The sequence below is a fragment of the Cryptotermes secundus genome, unplaced genomic scaffold, assembly GCF_002891405.2.
Source record: "Cryptotermes secundus unplaced genomic scaffold, Csec_1.0 scaffold801, whole genome shotgun sequence".
Taxonomy (NCBI): domain Eukaryota; kingdom Metazoa; phylum Arthropoda; class Insecta; order Blattodea; family Kalotermitidae; genus Cryptotermes; species Cryptotermes secundus.
Window position 1 is genome coordinate 64,614 of NW_019725851.1, and position 23,816 is coordinate 88,429.

The 23,816-nt window shown below is 37.8% G+C and overlaps 1 protein-coding gene across 3 annotated transcripts in view; it reads left to right on the forward strand.

The window, feature by feature from the left end:
• The window catches only part of LOC111863788 (serine/threonine-protein kinase PAK mbt), a 36,323-nt gene extending 13,564 nt beyond the window's left edge, over positions 1-22,759 (forward strand). For 2 of the 3 annotated variants that reach the window (XM_033751212.1, XM_033751213.1), the window contains exons 6-12: positions 1,290-1,463; positions 4,453-4,641; positions 8,173-8,433; positions 9,815-9,959; positions 10,434-10,549; positions 11,116-11,154; positions 21,227-22,759. In XM_033751212.1, coding sequence (XP_033607103.1) covers positions 1,290-1,463; positions 4,453-4,641; positions 8,173-8,433; positions 9,815-9,959; positions 10,434-10,549; positions 11,116-11,154; positions 21,227-21,388 — 1,086 coding nt within the window. In that variant the 3' untranslated portion in view covers positions 21,389-22,759. The remainder of the gene's footprint in view (positions 1-1,289; positions 1,464-4,452; positions 4,642-8,172; positions 8,434-9,814; positions 9,960-10,433; positions 10,550-11,115; positions 11,155-21,226) is intronic. The other variant, XM_023850479.2, reaches the window with a different exon arrangement.
• The last annotated feature ends 1,057 nt before the right edge of the window (positions 22,760-23,816 follow it).

Genomic DNA, 23,816 nt, shown 5'->3' on the forward strand with positions numbered 1-23,816 from the left:
TGGTGCCAGGTCTGGTGGATGGTGGAGAATTTCATACCCCAAACTGGCATCAAGTGTCGTAGCATGAGCAGCATGAGCCAGTGCGTTGTCAGGAAGAAGTCGCACATCTTTTCCCAGCATTCCGTATCACTTTTTATTGATTTCATCCTGTAATTTTCTCAGAAGGTTCTGGTATTACTCGCCAGTATTGGTGACGCCCTTTTGTGCATAGTGGATCATGATGACCCCCCACTGATTCCAGAACACGCTCAACATCACCTTTCCTGATGACAGCTGGGATTTGGCCTTCTTTGGTGGCAGCGAGTCTGCATGTTTCCACTGCTTGCTCATTTCCATTGTTTCAGGGTCATAATGATAGTCCCAACATTCATCTATCATGATCAGGCAGTTGAAAAATTCCACCTTTTCATCTTGACACAATTGCAAAGTTTCTTTGCCACATCCATCTGTTTCTGTTGAACTGGTGTCAACAATCATGGCACCCAATGCATAGCAACCTTTGTCATGTGTAACTCATCATGGATGATGTTGAAAACCTACCCATGGCTAATGCGGATCTCATGAACAATAGCTTTGATAGTTATGCACCTATCAGATAGAATCAAAGCTTCCACCTGTGCCACAATTCCCAGTTCCTCAGTGAGAGATGGTCTTCCACTTCGGGGTTCATCTTTGAGACTTGTTTGTTCACAATGGAAGCACCTCTTTCACCTGACCACTGTACACCTTCCTGATACACAGAGTTCATCTGGTCATGAATCTCCCTGGCAGACTTCCCTTGCAAATGCAGGAACTGTATCACAGTGCGAGCCTCCACTTTCTCAAGAGACATTGCAATTTTACTTCTGCCCCAGCTCTTCGCTCCATCTGTCCACTTGACATGGAAAAATTTGACTGTTCAGCAAGCTCAGGAAATGGGCTATCTGCTATATAGAACAATATTTTGGAATTAATGATTTTCTCATGGTGATAATTAAAACATTATTATTTCCCATCATAGAGTGGTGGTGTTAATAAAAGTGTGATTTCTTAAAGTGGTGAAAATTATTTATTTTGTTCACCTTAGTTTAACTCTCATTTCATGTGTTTCCTTGTACTTGACTAAGTGTACTGTAGTGTAATGGTGTGTTCCAGAATTTGCAAGTTCTTTTATGTTTTATTCCCAATAAATGTGTGTACTTGCATATATCCAAACCCATTAATGGTTTGTCACTGTCCTATTTTGCTTTTTAATTCAGCTCTGAAAGAAGGTGAAACAAGAGCCTTCTGATGTAACTATTGTTTTGCAGCCTGTGCCAGGGATAGGAGGGGACCATCCCCGTGCTGTGACCCACCATTTGCCAGATCAGAATCAGAATGTGAACATTAAGCCGACAACATCTGTAGCCTCTGCCACTGCAGCAGCCAGTCAGGCAGTGGCAAGCAAGCAACACCATGAGCAGCAACGACTCACACATGAGCAAGTATGTTTCACATGTTGCGTATTGTCTTGAATAGTCTAGGGAAGAAGTATGAATAAGTGAAAACATGAGTAATACATTGTATTATATTGACCTCCTGTTATTCCTCTTGTGCCCCTAACATTGAACACTAAGATATGTAGGTAAAGGTGAGTAAAGTAATTTTGCCGTTGTTTTGTATGGGTGTGACACATGTAAGGGGGAAAACCATGAATCGCAAGTGTCTGAAAACAAGAAAAGGTTAAGCTATCCCTGTAACAGGCTGTGAAGGCCTATAGGATTGTGAGATGTTGAGAGTTCCACTTTATCTAGGCAGTCACAGATGGCAGTAAGATTGTCAGCCTTACGCGCTGGCCTTGAGACAAAAAAAAAAGAATGTATTCTTGACAATGAGGATGCAGACATATCGGCTGGGAAAGGATTGAGCAGTGTATCCTTGGTCCCAGATCAGCAGTTCATATTTCACTGTGTGTTTGTATATTCAAAATTAAAGAGTGGCTATCAGAGAAGCACTCTAAATTGACTTGCCACACCAGATATGGGGCAACTGCAGGTCTTCATTGAAGGACCTTCAGAAAACTGTCTAGGGACCCACTGGCTTATAACAGAACAGTCTTGTTTACTGTCTACTATGTATTGAAATGGTACAGATATGTTATGGTCCTCTTGCATAACACTATATGCAGGGAATGTGGACAGGAGGAGAAATTCTCTTACCACATATTTTGTCAGTGGCCATCTCTGGCTGAACATAGAATGAAGTTCTTGGATTCTGCACAGTAGGGCCTGAGGCAAGAAGGTTCTGGCTCTAGCACTGAGGACAGCGCTCTTCTTAACCCTTCAGTGATGCCAGACATTTAATTCCTACTCATTCCTTGGGACAGGATATTTAAAGATTTAAAATGGTAAATGTAACATTTCACTTAAAGTGTAATAAATTAGGAAAAACTGGAGTTTTGTTTTTCTAATTTACACACCACTTTCAGAAAAGTATATGGAATCCATGTATTATCCACACTGCTTTAGAAGTATTTTTTTGGTGCAGTAAGCCTATAAATATTAGGAATAATAGTATCATATTACCTTAGAAATTCAGCTGAGTGTGTTAGTCATGAGAACATTGCATGCAGAGCCCCACGTCACACCAGTAGACAGTTTTGACACCCAATACATCATTTCTTTGGTCTTGATTTCTTCACAGTTGGTGGAAGCTTGCTTATAAAATTTCTTTCTCTTAGACAGGGCACTGTTTTGTCTGACAAATGTCAACCCAGCACTTTGCATTCTACATCATTAGCATATTTCACAGTGAATTTTGATTGACAATTGATCAGTTTTTTTCCCCTCTGTTATTCCTGTATATTATCATCACATTCAGAAATTTTCCTTTTGTCCCTTATAGTTTTTGCATATGCTCCCAATGGATGTTTGTTCTTTTCTCGATTCTGTCATTTACCACAGAACTGAGTAAAGCACAGACATCCATTTTCAGTGTCATATTCTGAATCTGATCAAACTTTGTTCTGATTCGCTTTGAAGTAAATATGTTCTCCAGTCGTCGTGACACAACACAGCTGGCCACTTTGCTGCTCGCAGCTGGCCTTGGCTGCAAAAACCAAACTGCATGATACATATTTATAGAACAAAGGGGAATTACAATAGTATCATTCATGTAGAGAACTGTTTATCATTTGCTACTTAGCAGTCATAACGCACTTCTTAGAGTCAGCATCACATCTCAAAGTTGTAGATTCTCCACGTGTTTTCTCTTGGTTACAGATTCCAATCTAGAAGCAGCACTGGTCAGAATATGCCTAAAGAGAATTGACTTTTCATTCTATTAGCATGAAGGACAGCACACAATATCGATCTATCATATTTAGTTCATAAGAATTCCCCAAGGTGGAGATAGGTTTGTACCATAATAAGCATACCAACTGGTGAAGTAGAAAACTTTTTCAAAGAATTAAAATGTATTACAACTGCTGCGGAAAGTTCAAAGTGGGGCAAAAAACATATAAAATGATAGTCTGCAATTTTCTGTTTAATATCATACCAAAGGAATTGCCTTACGTGAAAAGAAACAGTTCAACATATGAGCTGAACCTTACCACTGCATTACTCATGCCAGGTATAGACTACAGCAACATGTGACAGAAACCGCTGGTATGCCATGTACGGACTACAGGGTTGAAGGGTTAAAAGTCTTAGTGAAATCAGGGATACACAATAGTCCCAGTGGTGGTGTGAGTGCTTGGGGGAACTGAAATTTGTCCCTCCTCCACATCAGTAATCATACTCAAGATACGACGATGATGATGATGATGATGATGATGATGGGGGAGATCATGGATGCATACAGAATTTTGATGGGGAAACCTCTTGGAAAATTGTTCACTAGGCAAATGAAGAAGGAGATTGGAGAATAACTCTAATAATAGAACTCAGGAAGGTAGGTTGTGAGGATGGGAGATGGACGGAACAAAATCAGTGTTGTGTCCAGTGGTGGGGTTTCATTTTAGCAGTGGATTGAAATGACTGATAAAGAAACAGGTTTTGTAGATGTGGACAGAATTCATGTGACTCAGGACAGGATCTGGCGGCAGACTCTTGTGAACACAAATGAACCTTATGATTACACAAAAGGTGGAGAATGTTTTCATGAGGAGAGCAGCTATCACCAGAAATAGGTCTCTGCTGCATGGAGCTACTTAGTATAGACATGTTGTTTCAGTATCATTTAGTTATGGGAATGGACTGGATGGCTGAGGGGCTGGATTTGGAGTTGTGGTAGGGGCAAGATTTTTCTCCTCTCCACATCATCCAGAACGGTTCTGGGACCCACCCAGCTGACCACTTACCTCCAGCTAGTGCCGAGGTCAAGAATACATGGGTCTATACATCCACTCTCACATACATCTTCACGGCATAGTGCTTGATTAGTTAAGCACTTCACCATAGCATTTAGTCACAAGATTAATTTCTGTTGCAGTTTCGTGCTGCTCTGCAAATGGTAGTCAGCCCAGGTGACCCACGTGAGAATCTAGAACAATTTATGAAAATAGGAGAAGGTTCAACAGGTACTGTGTGTATTGCTGTTGATCGCACTACAGGGAGACAAGTTGCAGTCAAGAAGATGGACTTGCGTAAACAGCAGCGGCGGGAACTGTTATTTAATGAGGTATGATGCCAGTCACTTCCTTTGTATAAATTAATTTTGATCATTAAATTGTTCTGCCGGTCATGGTAGCCGAGTGGTCTAAGGCATGCACTGTCTTCGCTCGCTCGGAAGCCGGAATCGTGGGTTCGAATCCCACTCAGGGCATGGATGTTTAGTTTGTGTGTGTGCGTTTTTCTGTGTTTGTATACAGGTAGAGGCCTTGCGACAAGCTGATCACCCGCCCAAGGAGTCATACCGAATGTGTAAGATCTAGAAAAGCCGAGGTGAACGGAGAAGTTCATGGAGGTAGGCCTAGGCCCACTGGGGCTGTAGTGCCAAGGGAAAAAAAAATTGTTCTAGATTTTTAGGTTGGCCCAGTGGTGTAATATTCACAGTGTTTGAGTTTATCTGTTAAATATACCTACAAAGAATGATGATTCAGAACAAGTGCATAAATTAATCACAGAGCTTCCATATAGGTGAACTAGTCTGTTGTTTTTAATTAAGCTATTTACATTTTGCAGCTGTCATAGTATCTGAAGCCAGTGATCAGACATTGTATAGCTATTGAAGTATACCAATGGGGTAATTAGTCTTTTAATTTCCTCAGCTGGCTTTATTTTTAATTATCTCCTGCTTTGATGTTTTTGTAATCGTCAGTACCATCCACATTACTTAACAAAATGATAATTATCACATATGATACACTTGAAAAGAAGTGTCATTATTGTTAGTATGTCACAATAGTGATAATACCCAGCAGGCCCAACAGTATAACACACGCAGTCACAGGAGCAAGACACAACAAAAGCACAACACACACACGATAGTGAAGGAGTGCTCCAACAGAGGAGGATGGGTGTGGCTGGCGTAGTGAGGTGCGACGTAGCGATGAGGAATCCTGAACAATTTTAATATTTTTAACGTTTGACATTTGTCAATGTATATGATAGATATATATTTTAGTTATTTTAATGTGAGGACAGGGCATGCAATGAACTAGTTTGGCGTGGATTGAGTAAGCACCTGAAGATGGCATTTTTATGCCGAAACATGTAGTGCGAGTGAGAGAAGGAGATAGATGAGTGTATGCACTGCAAGACGGTTTAAATAAATCATGGTGATAATAAAAATTGTGTCTATGAGTGTAATTCTTTATATTCAGTAAGGAACAGGAAAGCTAGGATCTTGGGCCAGAGTCCAGAGGTAGATAACTATATACAGATTGTTACTAATTAACTGAGATTAATAAAGTCAGAAAACCTGAAGGGAAAATATCATTTGAGAGACCTTGGCATAAATGAGAGGATAATTTTAAAATGAGTCTTAAAGAAACAGGATATGAGAGTGTGACCTGGAGTCAGCTCTCTTAGGATACAATACAATACAATATGGACTCTTGTGAACATGGTAATAAACCTTTAGGTCCCTTAAATGGCAAGGACTTCTGTGGTAAGCTGAGTGACTAACAGCTTTTTGAGAAGGATCCTGTGTGTGGTGTTAATTAATATTCAGTCATTCTTTTACAGGACTGTTCAACACTTGGTATGAAATATTTCTTAAATTATGTAACACAGTGTGGTGAAGTCACAATAATCACTTACGGCTTGTAGCAAGGACTTCATGATAGCATCATAAATGGTAGAGTCTTTTCTGGTACCATCATAATGAATGATTCCTAACTACCTGCCACTATTATCCCATAACGTTTTTACACAAACTGTACCTGTAGTTTTGCTTCTGAAATTGTTATGTCTAGCAGTCCATAAATATCAGTTAATGCAAACTTTCTTTTCTACCCATGTCTAGGAGAAACATTGTATTCCAGAACCTAGCTGAGTAGGTTATCCCCTCCAAGTTTTAACTGCTGAGAAATGTACATCACATGACAATCTCTTCAGTCCAGCAGGTTCTTTCATTATGCACTGTGTTGCTTGGCTAGTTAAGCTCTGGCATGCAGAGGCACCATGCAGCATTTTCCCCACCTTGTCACACAGGTTTACCCTTCCCCAGTGCTTCCAGTGACCTAGGTTGGGCAGTGATGTCACAGAGTTAAACTGTGCAGTTGTATATTTTAGAGTTTGTCCCCATCATACAGATACTCATTTTGGCTGGTTCCAGCTGCAATATTTTGAAAAACTATAATTATGGAAATGAAAGGGGAGAACTTAGACATGAACATGAAGCTTGAAATAATACATCTGTGTGAAGTTTTGAAACTAAACAAAATAGGATGGTGATATTGATTAACTTTATTGACATTGTTTACCATGTTGAAAAGGGGATAATACGGTATATACTGAACCAAAGCGAAAACAAATGTTCCTTTTCTTCATGAATACATATTGTTGAAATTCGTTCCACAATCTGAGTTGGTCACTGTGCGCTGAACATAATGAGAAGAGACTTGTGCTACCAGTGTAACTGCATAGGCACGGGAATAACAGGTGATACGGATCCTGTGACAAGGAGAATTAATTTCATTATGAGTGTGATAACTGAAATTGGTTAATTTAATTACATAGGAGAATTAGAAAGTTGTGGATTTTTATGCTATTTATGTGCCACTGCCATAGCATGCATTTTACAGTTAAGTGTAGTGGTTGTTTCAACAACTACTTCTTACATGTGTAATGTCAGAAAGGTGCATGTTCTCCAATCATGGCATTTGGAACAATCTGTAACGTGTACGTATATTAAGAATTAGTCTGATTTAAACTTTCCATGTGTTACATCTGTTATTCTAGATAAATGAAGTTGGCACATTATTCTTACAAGTGCACAGGCAGAGGATTGTGAGAGGAATGTGTGTGAGACTTGTGAGAATGCAGCAAATAGTGTTTTTGTACCTGTACTCCATAAACATAGTGACCGTGAAAACATCAAAATATTGTCTGGAAAATTGAACATAGTTTGAATCAGTAATGAATTTTAAATGTCTGGATTGTACGAGTATTTCAAGGACACTATCAAATTTATTTGCTTAATTTACACATCTTATAACCAAAAACTTCATGTCTGAAAATTGTGTGTAAAATATGCAAATACTACTTTTCACACTATAATTTAACACATTGGATTGAGGTTATGAAGAACCGTGAGAAAACATGATTTCTCTTCTTTCTGGTCTCATTTATAATCATAATTTTGAACCTGCTTGCTTAAGTGTTATGTTTTTCCATTGTGCCACATTATCAAATTACTGTTTATTGTTGCTAATTTAGCAGTGATTATTGCTAAGTTAATATAAGATGCTGAAAATGCTACAGGCTCCTTGATTGTACCACACTATATTGCTCACATATACAGAATACAGTAAGGCACTTAACACGAAGTCCCGCTGGCAGTAAGGATTATTTTTGTGACAGCTTCCCCTCCTGTAACTGCTCTAAGTTTCCTACATATGCCACTAACATTTAGAGATCAGGCTTTCTCAACACAAGAAGTAGAGGTTAATTGAGAAAAGTTAAAGAAGAAAAAGATTAGCTTACACTTGAATAAATTAATCAGTTAAGTCAAATGTTGTCATGATATTCTCTGTCTATTTTTCAGGTGGTGATCATGCGGGATTATCATCACCCAAATATTGTTGAGATGTATGACAGTTTCCTAGTGCAAGATGAGCTGTGGGTGGTAATGGAGTTCCTAGAGGGCGGAGCACTCACAGATATTGTTACACATGCCAGGATGGATGAGGAACAAATTGCTACAGTCTGCAAGCAGTGTCTTAAGGCGCTGGCATATCTCCACTCACAAGGCGTCATACACAGGGACATTAAGAGTGATTCAATATTGCTGGCAGCTGACGGCAGGGTATGTTACTTCTGGTACAAGCCATATAATGTCATCACTACACTTCATGCTGTAATTTTCCAAATGTAAAGGGAGATTGTTTTTTCTAGTGTCTTCAGCATCAGAGTTCATTCTGAAATTTTGTCCTGTACTGGGGCCAGTATTTTTACATTTAGCTCTATGAAATCATTGTGGGCTCTGTAGTAGGGAAGTTGTAAAAGGTAAAGGCAAAGCTATCCCTATAGCAGGCTACGAAGGCCCATAGGGATGTGAGTTGTCGAGGTTCTCACATTTTCTGTAGACAGTCAGCTCACAGATGGCAGTAAGCCTTACACACCAGCCACCCTTTACCCCCCAGGAAGATTCCTAGTATGCATTTCTGTTAGAGGCTGAGTTGACCCCAGGGCCGTATTGCGGCTGGAAGGATTAGGTAGATTGAAAAATTCAGTGACCTCATCTGGAATCGAACCCGCAACCTTCCAGCTTGCACCATAGTGCCTCAACCAACTACACTACTGCGTGCCCCTTTCACTTTTATGTTATTGTTATAATTTGTAGTAAATATATTTAATTTTACACCATGCAGATTTTTGTTTAGATAATTATTGCAGATTATTAAAAGGGGTGGGATGTTAGTTATGGCAAATGTTGGAACCTTTCCATACGAATCCTGGATAATGATCCAGTACAGATTGTGGCCTTCTGGACTGCGATACTGTTTAGTCTTCTGCATGGATACCAACATTTTGTCTCCAACTTCAGAGTTGAAATGTTTATGATGAGAAATTGGCTTGGTTAAATAGGAAGGTGGTCATGAAAACCTCACATCATACTGAAATTTTGAAGTGATCTTAAAAGTTGAAGTAAAAAGTATCTACCTTGCAGCAGCACAGAAATATACATTAGTAAGGAAATTTGCATGCCTTTAATTTTTGATGAATTAAATAGTAGTCATTTTGCAAATACTCTGTACAGGGATGCATTATTATCTTAATCTGACTTGTAATTTCTGGATTTATGACTTGTACTAGCTTAATATACTACTTAAAATTAAAAAAAAAAATGATTCCATGTTGAATGAGATGGTGTCATAACTATGTAACCATCAAAGGTTTACATCTGTAAGGATAAAAAATTGCATTGTATTTTTCTCTTAAGTTTATATGAACTATCACAGTGGTCTAAAATAGGGTACATTCTTTATTTTGTTCTTTGCTTCATACACATACAGAAGCATGCCCTTTTCTCTTTTGGTGGTATCTGAGGTAGCAACTAACATGACACATTAGAGATGCACAAACTTTGTTTTCCATGGTCTGAAGCATTTTTTTCCCCCCCCACTCTGCCATTTGCACATTTTATATAAAAAACGTGTCTCAGTGTTAATGGGGATTTGTTGCAGGTAAAATTATCAGATTTTGGTTTCTGTGCTCAAGTATCACAGGAGTTGCCCAAAAGGAAGTCATTGGTGGGAACACCATATTGGATGTCACCAGAAGTTATCTCCCGTCTGCCATATGGCCCCGAAGTGGATATCTGGTCTTTAGGTAACAATGCAAGAATAAAAAATTGTTACATTTACTAAACAAACAAGGTATTTATTTTGTTCTACTTTTGTGTGCCTTCATGGTATGCTTAGCAAAGGGTAGTTTTGTGACATGACTGCTTGGTGGACACTGTGCATGATCAGAGAGATTATTTTCTCATACATGACGTAAGAAGACAGTATAATGAACAAAGAGTTCTTCCAGTTGCACAGATATCCAGTCCTACATATCTTATGTTGTTGATGTTATAAATAATAATGTAAGTGCTACCTGCTTTCATGCTCGTGTCTTGCTTGGGTTATTCTTCGACCCTGAAGATGGAGCTGTGTGTTCCTCCAAAACATCGATTGACTTTCAGTGGACTACATGGTGTTATATCCCAGAAGACAATACTCTTCTACGGAGATTGTTCACAAAGTCAAGACATTTGGGTCCCTGAATTTTGTTACATAGAGGTTTTCTCTTTTTATGCAGGCATTATGGTAATAGAGATGGTAGATGGTGAGCCCCCATTCTTCAATGAACCGCCACTGCAAGCCATGCGCAGAATACGTGATATGCCTCCACCAAAACTGAAGAATACTCACAAGGTGAGTTTTTATGCCTGTTGAGGTGTAACGTAAAGGGTATTTTAAAACTGTCCTCAGCAGTTAGTCATTACACTATATATTCAATCCTGGTGCAGTTAATGGATATATATTTTTGCTGCTTAATTTTATGTGATCTATCATTTAATGAACTGGCATTTAAACTCTTCATTTTAGTCATCCTTAGAACTAAGGGTTTAATGTTCAAGTTCAAATTAAGTCAACCTTCACTGTAAACCACAGAATGATTGATTCCAGCTGTAGAACCTTACACTCATGTTGTAATATGTTACACATTATGTGTGTCTGTATTCCTAAGTATTGTATTTGGCCTAATAACTGTTTATTAAAATGTAGGTTTCTTCTGGTTTTATCAACTGTCATAAATATAAATCTATGTGTTTGGCATTTTCTGATGTCTGATCTTTATTGCCATAAACTGATCATTTATATTTCTGAGTTAAAATTTATCTTATTCAAAAGCTTCAAATTTCAAATAGCATGTTTATTATTCATGTAATAATAAATTAATTGCTATATTTCATGACAAAATATATTTTTATTAACAGATCACTCTACCGATTAATCAGTCGATTAATCAAAGAAAGGTAAGTAGTTAATTAAAATTTACTTGATTGATACTTCTAATAAACACTAATAACATAGAATACACAGATTTTTGAGGAATACTCATTTGCTATTTAAAACTTCAATAACAAGATTCTGATGATTAGGAATAAGTGATTGATGACTTTGCAGTTAGTCTTGTGACTAGCACACACTCCTGTCATCAGACAGATCTGAATTTGAGACATGGCCTCTGTGCTCTTTATCTGTAGTAGAAAAATCAGGTTTGTTCGACATTCTATAATAAGTTTTCGTGTTCTCTTCCATTCTCTTTTACTTTCCCCTGTCTCCAGTAATAATGCTATACCTCCAGTAATTAATTCAAACTTACATTTCAAAATTTTAAGCTGATCATTGTGTTGACTTATTGATGTATAGTCTTCTTGTTTTAAGTTCCACTGTTTATAACTTGTTAAGCACTCTTTACATGAATGAGTTAGTGTCTCATATCTGTCTGGCAGTTTGTCCCTTTCCCAATCCAGAAATGCAGAACAAAATCATCGAATTTTGATCGTACTGTTTCTAGCTGTAAAAATTGGTTTTTGGTTTGCATACCCTTCCTTTTCTGTAGGATATTTCTCAGTAGGTTCTTGATTAAAAGGTCCAGGAGTTGAAATGATGATTTTGGAATTAGTAGGCTATGACTGTATCAGTGCTTGTTAGTTTTTATATGCAGAGAGGTTCATTACCTTGTTTGTGGCCTCATTACCAGCAGTTCTTTGTGTGGGATGCTGGCAAATGGATGGCCTCTTTCTGATGATTCATCCGCATGCTACTGCAGAGATCTACTTAGAGGTCTTGTCACTGCCTGATAAATGTTTTTATTAAAGCCACTTTACTTAGCTTACATTGTAAGCATATGCCAGAATGACTTCCCTAGTTCCAAGATGAGAATTTGGAAAACTTTCTAGAATTGTGACAGCAAGGGGAATTTTCAGTGTAGACCAGATTTTCACTGTAATAATTTATACCACTAGCAACTTCACAGTGCACCAAAATGAGATACCATATTTACCCAAATGGAAGATGGTTCCAAATGCAAGATGACCTCATACTAGGAAACACGTCTGCACAGAAAAAGTAATTTATGAATTGATTTTATTCTCCCACCACAAACATATGAAAGAAAATAAATGTTAGATAATATGTTGTTCATAACACCAAATTAGTTTTGATCTTGAAGTCACTTCATTAGTTTCCCTCTGTTTACCATTCCTGTCACCTGACTCAGCTGCATTCCAACTTTCTGTCTGTCATTCATTGCCCACACTATCGTGTTCGCTGCCAATATCCCACCCTTCTTCCTATCCTCCCTGCCATGTACTGAATTAGATGTGCAGCACCTTTTAAATCCTTTGACTGTTGCTTATGGAGAGGTCCACTGGCACGTCAGTTCTACACTTGGCTTCTTTATTGTCATGGTCTTGTCAGAACATGGTTGTCTGCCAAGAGCCATTTGGCATACAGTTGTTTTAAGTGATCATTAAAAGAATTATGCACTTGGATCTGATGTACAGTGTTAAATGATACTTAAAGGTGTCCAGCCCAAGCATTCATTGTTGTCTCAATAGTACTCTCGTCTCCTGTTCCAGACAACTTTAGTCATCCATTGCTTAGTTTGACGCTAGGCTGACACTAGTCCCATGGGTAGCTGCACGTAGGGTATGGTTTTTCAATCAATTGTCACATGTGGTAATTTTGTGTTGCCTGCCCACTCTCTCTCCGTTACACCAATGACATCTTTTAACTGCCAGATTTATGAAAACAGATTGTGTGCTTGTGCCATTCATTGATGATAGAATTATGTGTATTATTGAAGTATGCTGGCAGTTAATTGGCATGGCCTTGAAATATGATGGTGAAAGCCTTCACTGTAGAGGAAACCTGTTCCTTCACATCATTTGTACACACTACCTTGAGATGGACTCAAATTTCAGCATCAAGTTGAATAATGATATTGCATAAATCTCACATTCCATTGTTACTGAATCCATACAAATGACAGTTTTCATGCAGAAGTGGAATATTTTCTGTTTTTATTGTTTCCATTTTTGTATGTTCACCTCTGGAAACACTGTGTTTTCCTGTTACTTCACAGGCGTTTGTTCTGCATGTTTAATCACCATAGTTATAAAGTATGACTCATGACTGCAATGCCTGATACTCTCTGACACTTATTTCCTTGCATACTAATAGTCCTTTGCATCACCTGCCATTTTTAATCCTGAGGGTCACTTGAGTTATCACAGAATCCCATGATACTGTACAATAGGTGAATTACCACTTTTATTTTTAACTTCAGGCAATCTCATGGCAGGTCATGGTTACTGACCTTGAAATATATTTCTTTCTTGCTTTCTTGGTTGCCACTGTAATAGCACAGTAGTGTGAATTGTGCTCTGAACATGCTAAAAGCTTAAAATTCATTAGAAACATCTAATATATATACTCTGAGCCATTCAAATTCGTGATCATGCTCCCTAGTTTTTGTAATTCTTGAAGGAGCAAAAAAAGACTACTCTTTCATCCAGGCAAATATGATACTGATCTTTTTGACATGGCTGCAACGTGCAAAGCAAAAGCACATGTCATAAAATTCTTGAAGTTCGAAACTGAAAAAGTTACCATTTGAATTGAGAATGTTTTTCTTGTTTTGCTCTTGAAAATTCAAGACTACTGAATGCCTGCTATATTGCAGTAGCTGCAGAAAACAGTGTCTTCTGGTATCCAGGTACATTTCACATTCGTATAAAAAGCTCTGTGAGACATTTAAGGTCACCTCCTGTGATTTCTAGGATAGCATACCAGAATATAATCAGTAAAGCTTGAATTATTTCTGTAGATATTCTGTTTCAAGTTTTATCACAGGTAAATATCACACAGTTTCCAATCTAGGGAATGTAGCATCCAAAGCCTTTTCCTCATTATTCGTTCATTGAAAGCAACTCATAGTCAGCAGTGAATTCTTTGTGATGTTTGCTGATGCATTATGCTGCTAAAGATACTGATAATAAATTTTCAGTAATTGTTCAGTATTTTAACTCAACTATGATTGGATGCTACAGATGCAAAAAACACTCACAACTGACTGGTCACAAGTACAAAGATGCACCAGTTCACAACAATAAACAGTGTACTTTTTATTGCTGAAGGAATCAGCATATGTTTTGGTATGATTCATGTCTTTAAGCTACCTGGATCTGAATGTTTCTGATTAGATTTTGGAAGACATTTTCAATGGCTATTGTAGTATCACATAAGTATTTTACTGTATATATTTATCAGAATTATTAGAATATTACAAAGTGGATAATTTTCAGTCCAGTGTGACTTACAAGTTTACAACACTTCAGTCTTTATTCACCTTACGTGTTTCGATTCAAAAGAATCATCCTCAGAAGAGCACCACTATGATCAGGAAACACTGTCACATAAGATGTTTTAACAATATGTACTTACTCATAAGCTATGAATAATGCTCACTATATACATTTTTTGTTATTATCACAGTTAGTTTTGATGTTTGCCTTAGGCATTCACGATGACGCTTCTTGAAGTATAGATTTACGTATGGTGCCATTTCTTTTAAGCGTATTTGCTGGGTATTCTGATTGGTATTTCCCACTGCACACGATATGATGTTCTCTTTTCCATACAGTAGCTTCCCTGTGTATTTAAAATTGTATTAAAATCGTACAAGCGACACAGCACGCACATAAACTACATGACTTACAATAAGAACATACAATCAAGAGAAATAAACAACATCTTCCACAATCAGGAGGAAAACAACATGACCCAATGTTGGCTCATGATATTTTAACATAATAACTAAATTTTTATATGCAAAAGAAATTTTAATACAATTTTAAATACATAGGGAAGCTACTGTATGGAAAAGTGAACATCATATTGTGTGCAGTGGGAAATCCCAATCAGAATACCCAGCAAATACGCTTAAAAGAAATGGCACCATACGTAAATCTATACTTCAAGAAGCGTCATCGTGAATGCCTAAGGCAAACATCAAAACTAACTGTGATAATAACAAAATTTATATAGTGAGCATTATTCATAGCTTAATTGCATATTATTAAAACATTGTACATGACAGTGTTTCCTGATCGTAGTGGTACCCCTCTGAGGATGATTCTTTTGAATTGAAACATGTAAGGTGAATAAAGACTGAAGTGTTGTAAACTTGTATGTCACACTGGACTGAAAATTATCCACTTTGTAATTAATAGTGTGACGGACCAGAATGAGACACATCAAATTATTAGAATATACAAAACTATAATTTTACCAGTGGTTCGGTATGAGTGTGAAACTTGGTCTCTGACATTAAGGGAGGAACATAGACTGAGGGTGTTTGAGAACAGGGTGTTGAGGAGAATATTTGGACTGAAGAGAGATACAGTGACAGGAGGTTGGAGAAAACTGCATAATGAGGAGCTTCATAGCGTGTACTCTTCACCAAGTATAATTAGAATGATCAAGTCAAAGAGGATGAGGTGGGCAGGGCACGTGACACAAATGGGGGAGATGAGGAATGCGTATAGGATATTGGTGGGAAAACCAGAAGGAAAGAGACCATTGGGAAGACCAAGACGTAGGTGGGTGGACAGTAGGATGGGATGATATGGATTGGATTGATCTGGCTCAGGATAGGGACCAGTGGAGGGTGCCTGTGAACACGGTAGTGAACCTTTGGGTTCCATAAAATTCTGGGAAATTTTTGACTAGCTGCAGAATTGGCAGCTCCTCCAGAAGGGCTCAGCTCCATGAGTATGTAAAAGTATATTTATCAGGCATAGACAGGACCTTTAGTTCAATCAATGTGGTAGCATGTCACCATCTTAGTGGAAAGAAGCTGCCCACTAGCTAGCATCTAACTCCATGAACAGGTGGTAATAAGACCACCAATGAAACAATGAACCTGTCTGTACTTGTTGCCACAGTACCATAGTAAGTCAGCAGTAAACAGTAACATACCCTTAGCAATGAAATAGAAGGAAACAGGTTAATCAGTTCATTTATAAGGCTATCATCTTCTTCCTATATGTAACCAGGTTGTCTATATACAGAGTGACCCAAGAGGAAAGGTCAGTATTTGTGGGGGTCATATTATCATTCAGTCTAAGCAAAAAAGTGTATATGTACATGTGTCCTATTCTGAACGGTTTCCAAGATAGAGCTGTTTTCACTGTACAGTTCCAAAATTGTTGATAAATGTAAGAAAAACTATCCCTGTAACAGGCCATGAAGGTCCATTGGGTTGTGAGACGTCAAGGCTCCCAAATTTTGTCTAGACAGTGGGCTCACAGATGGTGGTAAGGTTGTCATCCTTACACGCTGGCCACCCTTTACCCCCCAGGAAGTTTCCTGGTACTCATTTCCATTAGAAGCTGAATCGACCCCAGGGCCATAGTGTGGCTGGAAGGATTAAGTAAGTTGAAACAAATCCACGTCATCGGGACTTGAACCTGTGATGTTACAGCTTGTAACATAGTGCCTGAATCAACTATGCTACTGTGTGCCGCTCTCCAAAATTGTTGATAAGAAAGAGATATTACATACTGTTTCTAATACTCATGTTTATTGCTCAGGTGACAGAGTTGGTGCAGTTTACCTAGTATAATATATTTTCCAAAATTCTATTGTCAAAATCAGTGCACTCTGTAACTCGTGTGAGGACATGGCGTGGTGCTCGTCTGAGTGCATCTTGACGTTCCTATATGTCGACAATAACATGAAATAGCTCTGTCTCAGAAACCATTCATAATAGGACACATGTACATATATACTTTCTTGCTTAGAATGACTGGTACTATGACCTTTACTTCTGGGACACTGTATGTAGTACTGACATGTACATGCATGTGCTTGTTCACGCGTATGTGCACACACTCACACAGGGTGTTACAGTATCCTGTGTCTATGTATTAGGAGATTGTTGGAGAGTTAATTTGGAGCAGAAAATGTGAACATGTTTGGTTCAACACCTTTGTATTGTCAAGATGTTTCACTGCTTTTAAAGGAAATGTATTAGTTTTAGTTAGGATTAAGTTATTTTCACCTTTAAATTTTATGCCATGTTTGACACAAGTGTCAGTGTAAGGGGAGGAAATGCATACTTCATGTCAACTTCAAATGCAATCCCTGGCATGAACCAGTTGTGCAGGTTGGATCTCACATCTGTGACAGCTACCAGGTTGCAGTTTTAGAGGTCATTATGAGCTTGTGGTTGCATGTCAAACATTTCATTTGATGCATTCCCCCCCAAAAAAATCAAGAGGGTTCAGATCCGGAGAACATGAACACCATACTGTCAGACCCCCATAGCTGATCCTTGTGCCCAGAAAATGGATATTCAGCCGTTTACCCACTTAGCACGAAAAGTGAGCAGGGAGAGGGCACCATCATGCAGAAACCACATCCACTTGCGACCACTGAGGGGCACATCCTCCAATAAAACAGGAAGTGTTCCATCAGGGTACTGGATTCTGCCAAGGTGGTTTGCTATCGCATATGATCCAGTTAGGTAATTGTGTACAATTCTGGCCCAGATGTTAACTTTAAATCTCTCTTGAAATGAAGAGCTGTGAATAGCATGAAGGTTCTCCAGTGTCCATTCATGTAGGTTCTGTAGATTGTTTACTTAATTTCATGTGAATGGTGTTTCTCAGTCCACAGTACACAGCTTAAAGAATCAAGTTTGTATACAGTTGTGTAGAAGCCATTGAGAGAACTGGAGTTGAAAGTTATTGTTCCCTGACTGCAGGCCTTGCATAAGTTGTATGTGAGAAGTTTCAGCTGTTGCTATGCAGTGTACAGCAAACTGCACTCTGAGGGAGGAATCCATTTTCTACTGTATACAACCCAGTGAGTGCTAGTCAGTAGATTGGCATGAAGGCACATATTTCCTTCAGATTATGGTGCACTGTTACAAACACATGCCTCTTGGGGTGGTGACTGACTTGTAACATTTGCCTGTAATGTAACATGTTACAAATCGAGCATTACACAAGTGAAGATAGCGAATGGAGCCGCTCGTGCTCATGGCCGCTCCATCGTGTTGTTGGTTTTTTCGCGAATCCCTTTGAGTTGTACAAGTCAGGCAGTCATTCGAGTGGTGTTGTAACGATCATTCATGTCCAACATGTGGAGCACCATTTGTGTGTGTTGACAGTCGTATTGTTCTGGCGAAAGAGGTTGTTCTGATAATGCAGAGGGATTGGGAATATACTTTATTATTAAATTAAATTAAAGGGATCACAGATAACACAACTTCCATGTCTTGACATATTGAATGAAATGAAGTGGAGCGCACATGAGCACAGTCGAGCCGAACGTTCAAAACGAGCATTCGATGCGCCTCACCAGTTGTGGTGTAATGTAACATGTTCACCGCAAATGTTACAAGTCAGTTGCCACCCTTGGGTTACCTTCAACCTGTGTAACAACATTTGTGTGCAGTGCAGCTCTGGCATTTCTGTCGAAGAAGCCACGCACAAAATGCATATCAGCATACTCCACATCAGTAATTCTTGCCATTTAATTTCATTGTTATCTCTGCTTTGCTGTCAGAAGTAATGTCAGCCATAGGCGAATGCAGTACAGACTCCGTCTTACGACATTATGAAGGCTTCATTACACAGACATACAAAAAAAAAAGACTGAAACTTTGAAATGCCATAAATGAGACAATGGTGAATCAAATAATTGTTTGCTTTGTCTGCTCCAAACTATCTCAACAACTTCCTAAAGACTGACCATAGTTCTTTAAATCATACTTTATGTGTGCTCATGCACAAAGGGAGATATAATTGAAGAGCCATTATTATCAAAAAACAAATGAAACAATCTCAGATTTTGTTAATATTTTTAATAATATAAATTGAGAAAATCTGTGTTTTAATATTAGGATTTCTTATGGAAATAAGTGTGAAGAGTTCTGTTTTCCAGGATGTAATGCTGTGTATTTTTGTGAAATTCAGCCAGTGTTTCAAAGGAACATACCACCTCCATCTTCAGGTTCAGAGGGTAAACCAACCCAGAAATCAGCATGAAATACGCAGTCTCTGCCTGCTTAATACTGGTTTCTTGGTTGGCTTACTCTTGCACCCTAGTGAAGGAGCTAATACATTCCTCCAAAACATCTTATGACTTTCATTGCACTACACAGTATTATATCCCAGAAGACAAACTCTTCATAGTCACCACTGTCGAGCCTCAAATCCAACACAGATATAATTGTTTTATCAGTGCAGTGCAGTTAAAGGCATGGAATGGTATCAGAATTAGTTGGCATAATATTTTTAAGTGATGTGGTGAAACATTTTCTAAGACAGGAATTAATAAGCTTCATGAAGATTATGCTAATCTAACTAACCATATAGATTTTATTTACATATACTGCTATAATGCAGACATTTGAACCTCCATTGTGGTAGCATTGTACTTAATGTGATCTGCTTTCATATTATATCCATTAGGAATAAACAGTGAATCCCCCATTTAACGTTCCTCAGTTGAAGCTTTTCCCACACTTAATGTTCACTTTCAGTGATCTGAAGTCAATAAACTCAGTGTTAAATTACCTCCATTTAAGATTTTCCTATGTGTTCCCTGGCCCCCAGAGAAACCTTATATAAGGGTTTTGCTGTAATTCTTCATTGTTACACTTGTATATTCAAGCAACTGAAATAAATAAATTGAAACTTAATCATGTACTATGCATTGAGGAAGAATGAGAGATTTAATAGGACCCTCAAGAAAGCTGATAATTATGTCTTGACAGAATATTTTAAATAAAACTATGAGCATATCTTAAAAAGTATTTATGAAACCTTTTTATTAAGTGCAGTGATTATAACAACAGTCAGTTCATGTGCATTCAAATGTTGCACATTGAGTGTCAAATAGAAAGTGCTCAGTTCACATTTCTTTATGCCTGTATCCTTTTTTGACATATGTTCAACATAAAACATAGTTAATGAAAAATATCAGATTATTGGAGTAATCAAATCAGGAATGATGAACTAAGTGATGCATGTAGCACATATCGACAATACAAGGAATACATACAAACATTTAGTTGGAAAACCAGAAGAAATAATCAGAGGGGAGACTTAGGCACAGGTAGGAGGATAAAACTGAAGTGGATCTTAAAGAAGGAGCATATGAGAATGTGGACAGGATTCATTTGGCTGTGGATAGGGTCAATTGGCAGACTTGTAGACATAGTAATGAACCATCAAGTTCCATAGAAGGCAGAAAATTTCTTGACCAGGTGTAAGAACTGTGCTGTGTGAAGTCAATTTATATGGAAGTGGGCATCATAACAAAATATTGTACTCATCAGTTATTTGTCATCCTCCAAAGTGTGTCATGCTGTTGAGTGTGCCCTTTACATTGCTCTTGTGAGTAAGCGAGGCAAATATTTTATGCAAATAACCTTTGTAATGGACTGAATGTAATGGTTAAGGTCATACTCAGTTGAGACTTTTCATGGTTTTAACCAGTCCTTCCCTGCTGATGTTCAGATAGTACTTTCAGAAAGGTCCACAACCACTTCCTTCCCCTCAATTCATTATTTGCAGTCATCCTAACATTTGAAATATTCAGTTGAAAAAGTGTTATTAAATGAACCTAGCGTCTGTCAGTCAATCTTTGTAAACAGAACATTTTTAGATTTTTATGTTTTACACTCTTAATGAAGTATTGGTTTTCCTTTATTATTTAATTACAGTAACGCTAGATGTGAATGAGAGCACTGGCATATATATGTAATAATATACTACTACAGTTTTTCTTATTCTTACTCTCTGATGATACTGGGGACAAAAGTATGGATATGTTGAGAACAATACATGTACAGAAACTGATATCCTTGCATGCCAGAAGTTATCTGCAATACTTACTGTGTTCAAAAATAGTGGAAGATTCAGCCAAGCTTATAGCAGAGTTTTGTTTGCAAAATTGGGCTATATAACACTGTAGACTTTAAAATGATTTTAGCTCGAATAATAATCGTAGAGAGTTGTTTAGGTGTCTCCAAGACTGCAGGGTTTCTTGGAGCGCATGTTGGTTCGAGATCCTGCACAGAGAGCAACAGCAGCTGAACTGCTGCAGCACCCATTCCTCCGGCAGGCTGGCACCCCTGCACTGCTTGTCCCGCTCATGAGAGGCTCCCGACACAGCAATTGCTGAAAGTAATTCAGTGCCAACAGCTTTTGGTTCCAGGTATCATCATCAAATGTAGATACACTGTTGCCATATGAAACAGTCATTTCTTACAGTGTTTTATTTTACTACAGTGAACAGAAAGAGGAAACATTACTTGTAAGTGATCATGCGTCAGGATATTGTCAATTTATTATCTTTCATTGGTATTTTGAGAGTATCTGTGGATAGTGATATTTGGGTCTCTCCCTTCTCTACTGATACGCTTTAAATTACATCACACTCTGAGACCACAGGTTTCATTTTGAGTAAAGTGCCACTGGTATGCACTTTAAAATGATCCATTCTGTTCAGTGGTCTCCATCTGTATTACATTTTGGTGACTTTTTTTGTAATATTTGTTGGTATTATAAATGTTAAGTTTCATGCAATTTAAAAAAAAAATCAAAATTTTTGGCAGCAAAATGGTTATAGAAAACTATTATTGCACTCAAGTGCCCATTCAGTGCTGAGAAAATATATTTATATATATATATATACAAATTGAAACGTATGACTTGTTTTAGTGAGGTGGAGTTGTAAAGGTTTGTAATCATGTTATGATATTAGAAATATTGTAATTACATTCTTGCCTATGTATAAGCACTGAATTTTCTATGCATTTATTTACATCTATATTGAAACAGTTTAAAACAGTGCAGTAGCTTTAGGAATGACTAAGAGTTTCAGTATATATTTCATTGTATGCTCAAGACAAGTATGGGTGATAGTATCTGAGTGAAAAACTGGAATGTATGAGATTTGTAAATCTGCAACTGTTAATAGTGTAGTGAAACACATGTGCTACAGATGATTCATTAAACTGGTATGGATATTCTGTTAGGTCTCAAAGAGTCTGAAAATTGCAAGTGATGTAATCATTCCCTTTTGTGTTGAACATAATATGTGTACAGTTTATGTTGAAACTGCATAAAAGTGTCAATTCTGTTCATTAAATTGCAGGATTTTATGTCTTTATGTACAGAAAGTCAGAAGCGCTCATGCAGATGCACTCTGAACACTTTGAAGACAGTGATGGTTTCGTAGCTTGTGGATTGGCCCTTGAGTTCAGTTTGCTGCATAATCTCTAGTGGGATTCAAATTAGCTCGCTGTTGACCTATTCATTCAACAGATGTTGGAAAACTTTTAAACTCGCCAGCTCTTGGTATCTAAATCTCTATCATCACACCATTCTGTTTGCAGGAAAATAGTAAAACTACTTCTCCATGACATTTATTTTTATGGCTTTATCTTCCGAAATAATGGAAATGTGAAGTAAAAGTACATATACTTACTTACTTACTCTTGAGGAGCTGCCAATTCTGCAGCTACTCAAGAATTTCCCAGCATTTTATGGAACCTGAAGGTTCATTACTGTGTTCACAAGAACCCTCCACTGGTCCCTATCCTGAGCCAGATCAATCCAGTCAATGCCATCCCATCCTATCTCTCTAAGAAAAGTACATATGTTAGTAAGGTTATTTTGAAGAAAAAATCTTTATGATAGTTTTATCCATAGTTCTCAATCGAATCACTCGTAATGATGTTTGGTCAAGTACGCGCATTACTCATTTCCATACCATATAATTTTGTATCTGTTGCTGCTTTTTCATCCTTTGTCACATATCCATTGTTGAGTTTTATGTGCTTGCTTGGTTTGGTATAAATTTGATAACTTGCACTGAGTGCATTTGATAAAGGATACCTTAATGCAATGTATGGATACAGGAGATAAACACTGAAAATGCTCTATGGTGTGTATGAAGATAATGCTGTAAAATTCCCCAGTATACAAGGTCTCATGCAAGTTAAGTTCAAGTTGCTGACATGAACATATCACAGATTTTTAGCAGACATATACTTCATTTGGTTTTAATTTTGTTTATGACTTCTGTATCTCAGATGTATTGTGTATGTTTCTCAGTGTGGCTGTATCTTCAAAGTATCAGAGAGAGAGAGAGCGAGTGTATGTGTGCATGCATGCGTGCGCATCGGTTTGAGGTTATCCATAAAGAAGTTTATAGTTGCAATTACAGATTAATTGGGTTTTGCAGTATAATATATCAAAATGAATGCAAAGTTATTGTTCAGTTCTTACTTCCACTGCAACAGGAATGGAAAGATATCCTCTTGAGTTCCAAATATTTTGCAGTTTCGCCGCCATCACAATTAAGGTAGCCAAATACGGAAGATGAGATGGACAGAATATATATCAGATATGGGAGAGTTGAGAAATGCATGAAAAACTGTAGTGGGACAAGACCCTTGGGGAACCTAGATACAGATGCGAGAATAATATTAAATTTGCTGTGAAGAAATAGAGTTCAAGGATTTGGACTAGGTTTAAATGAGCTTTCATGGCTGTCTTAACTGTATCAGTAATATATAACTGCCAAAATTATGTACAATTTTAGT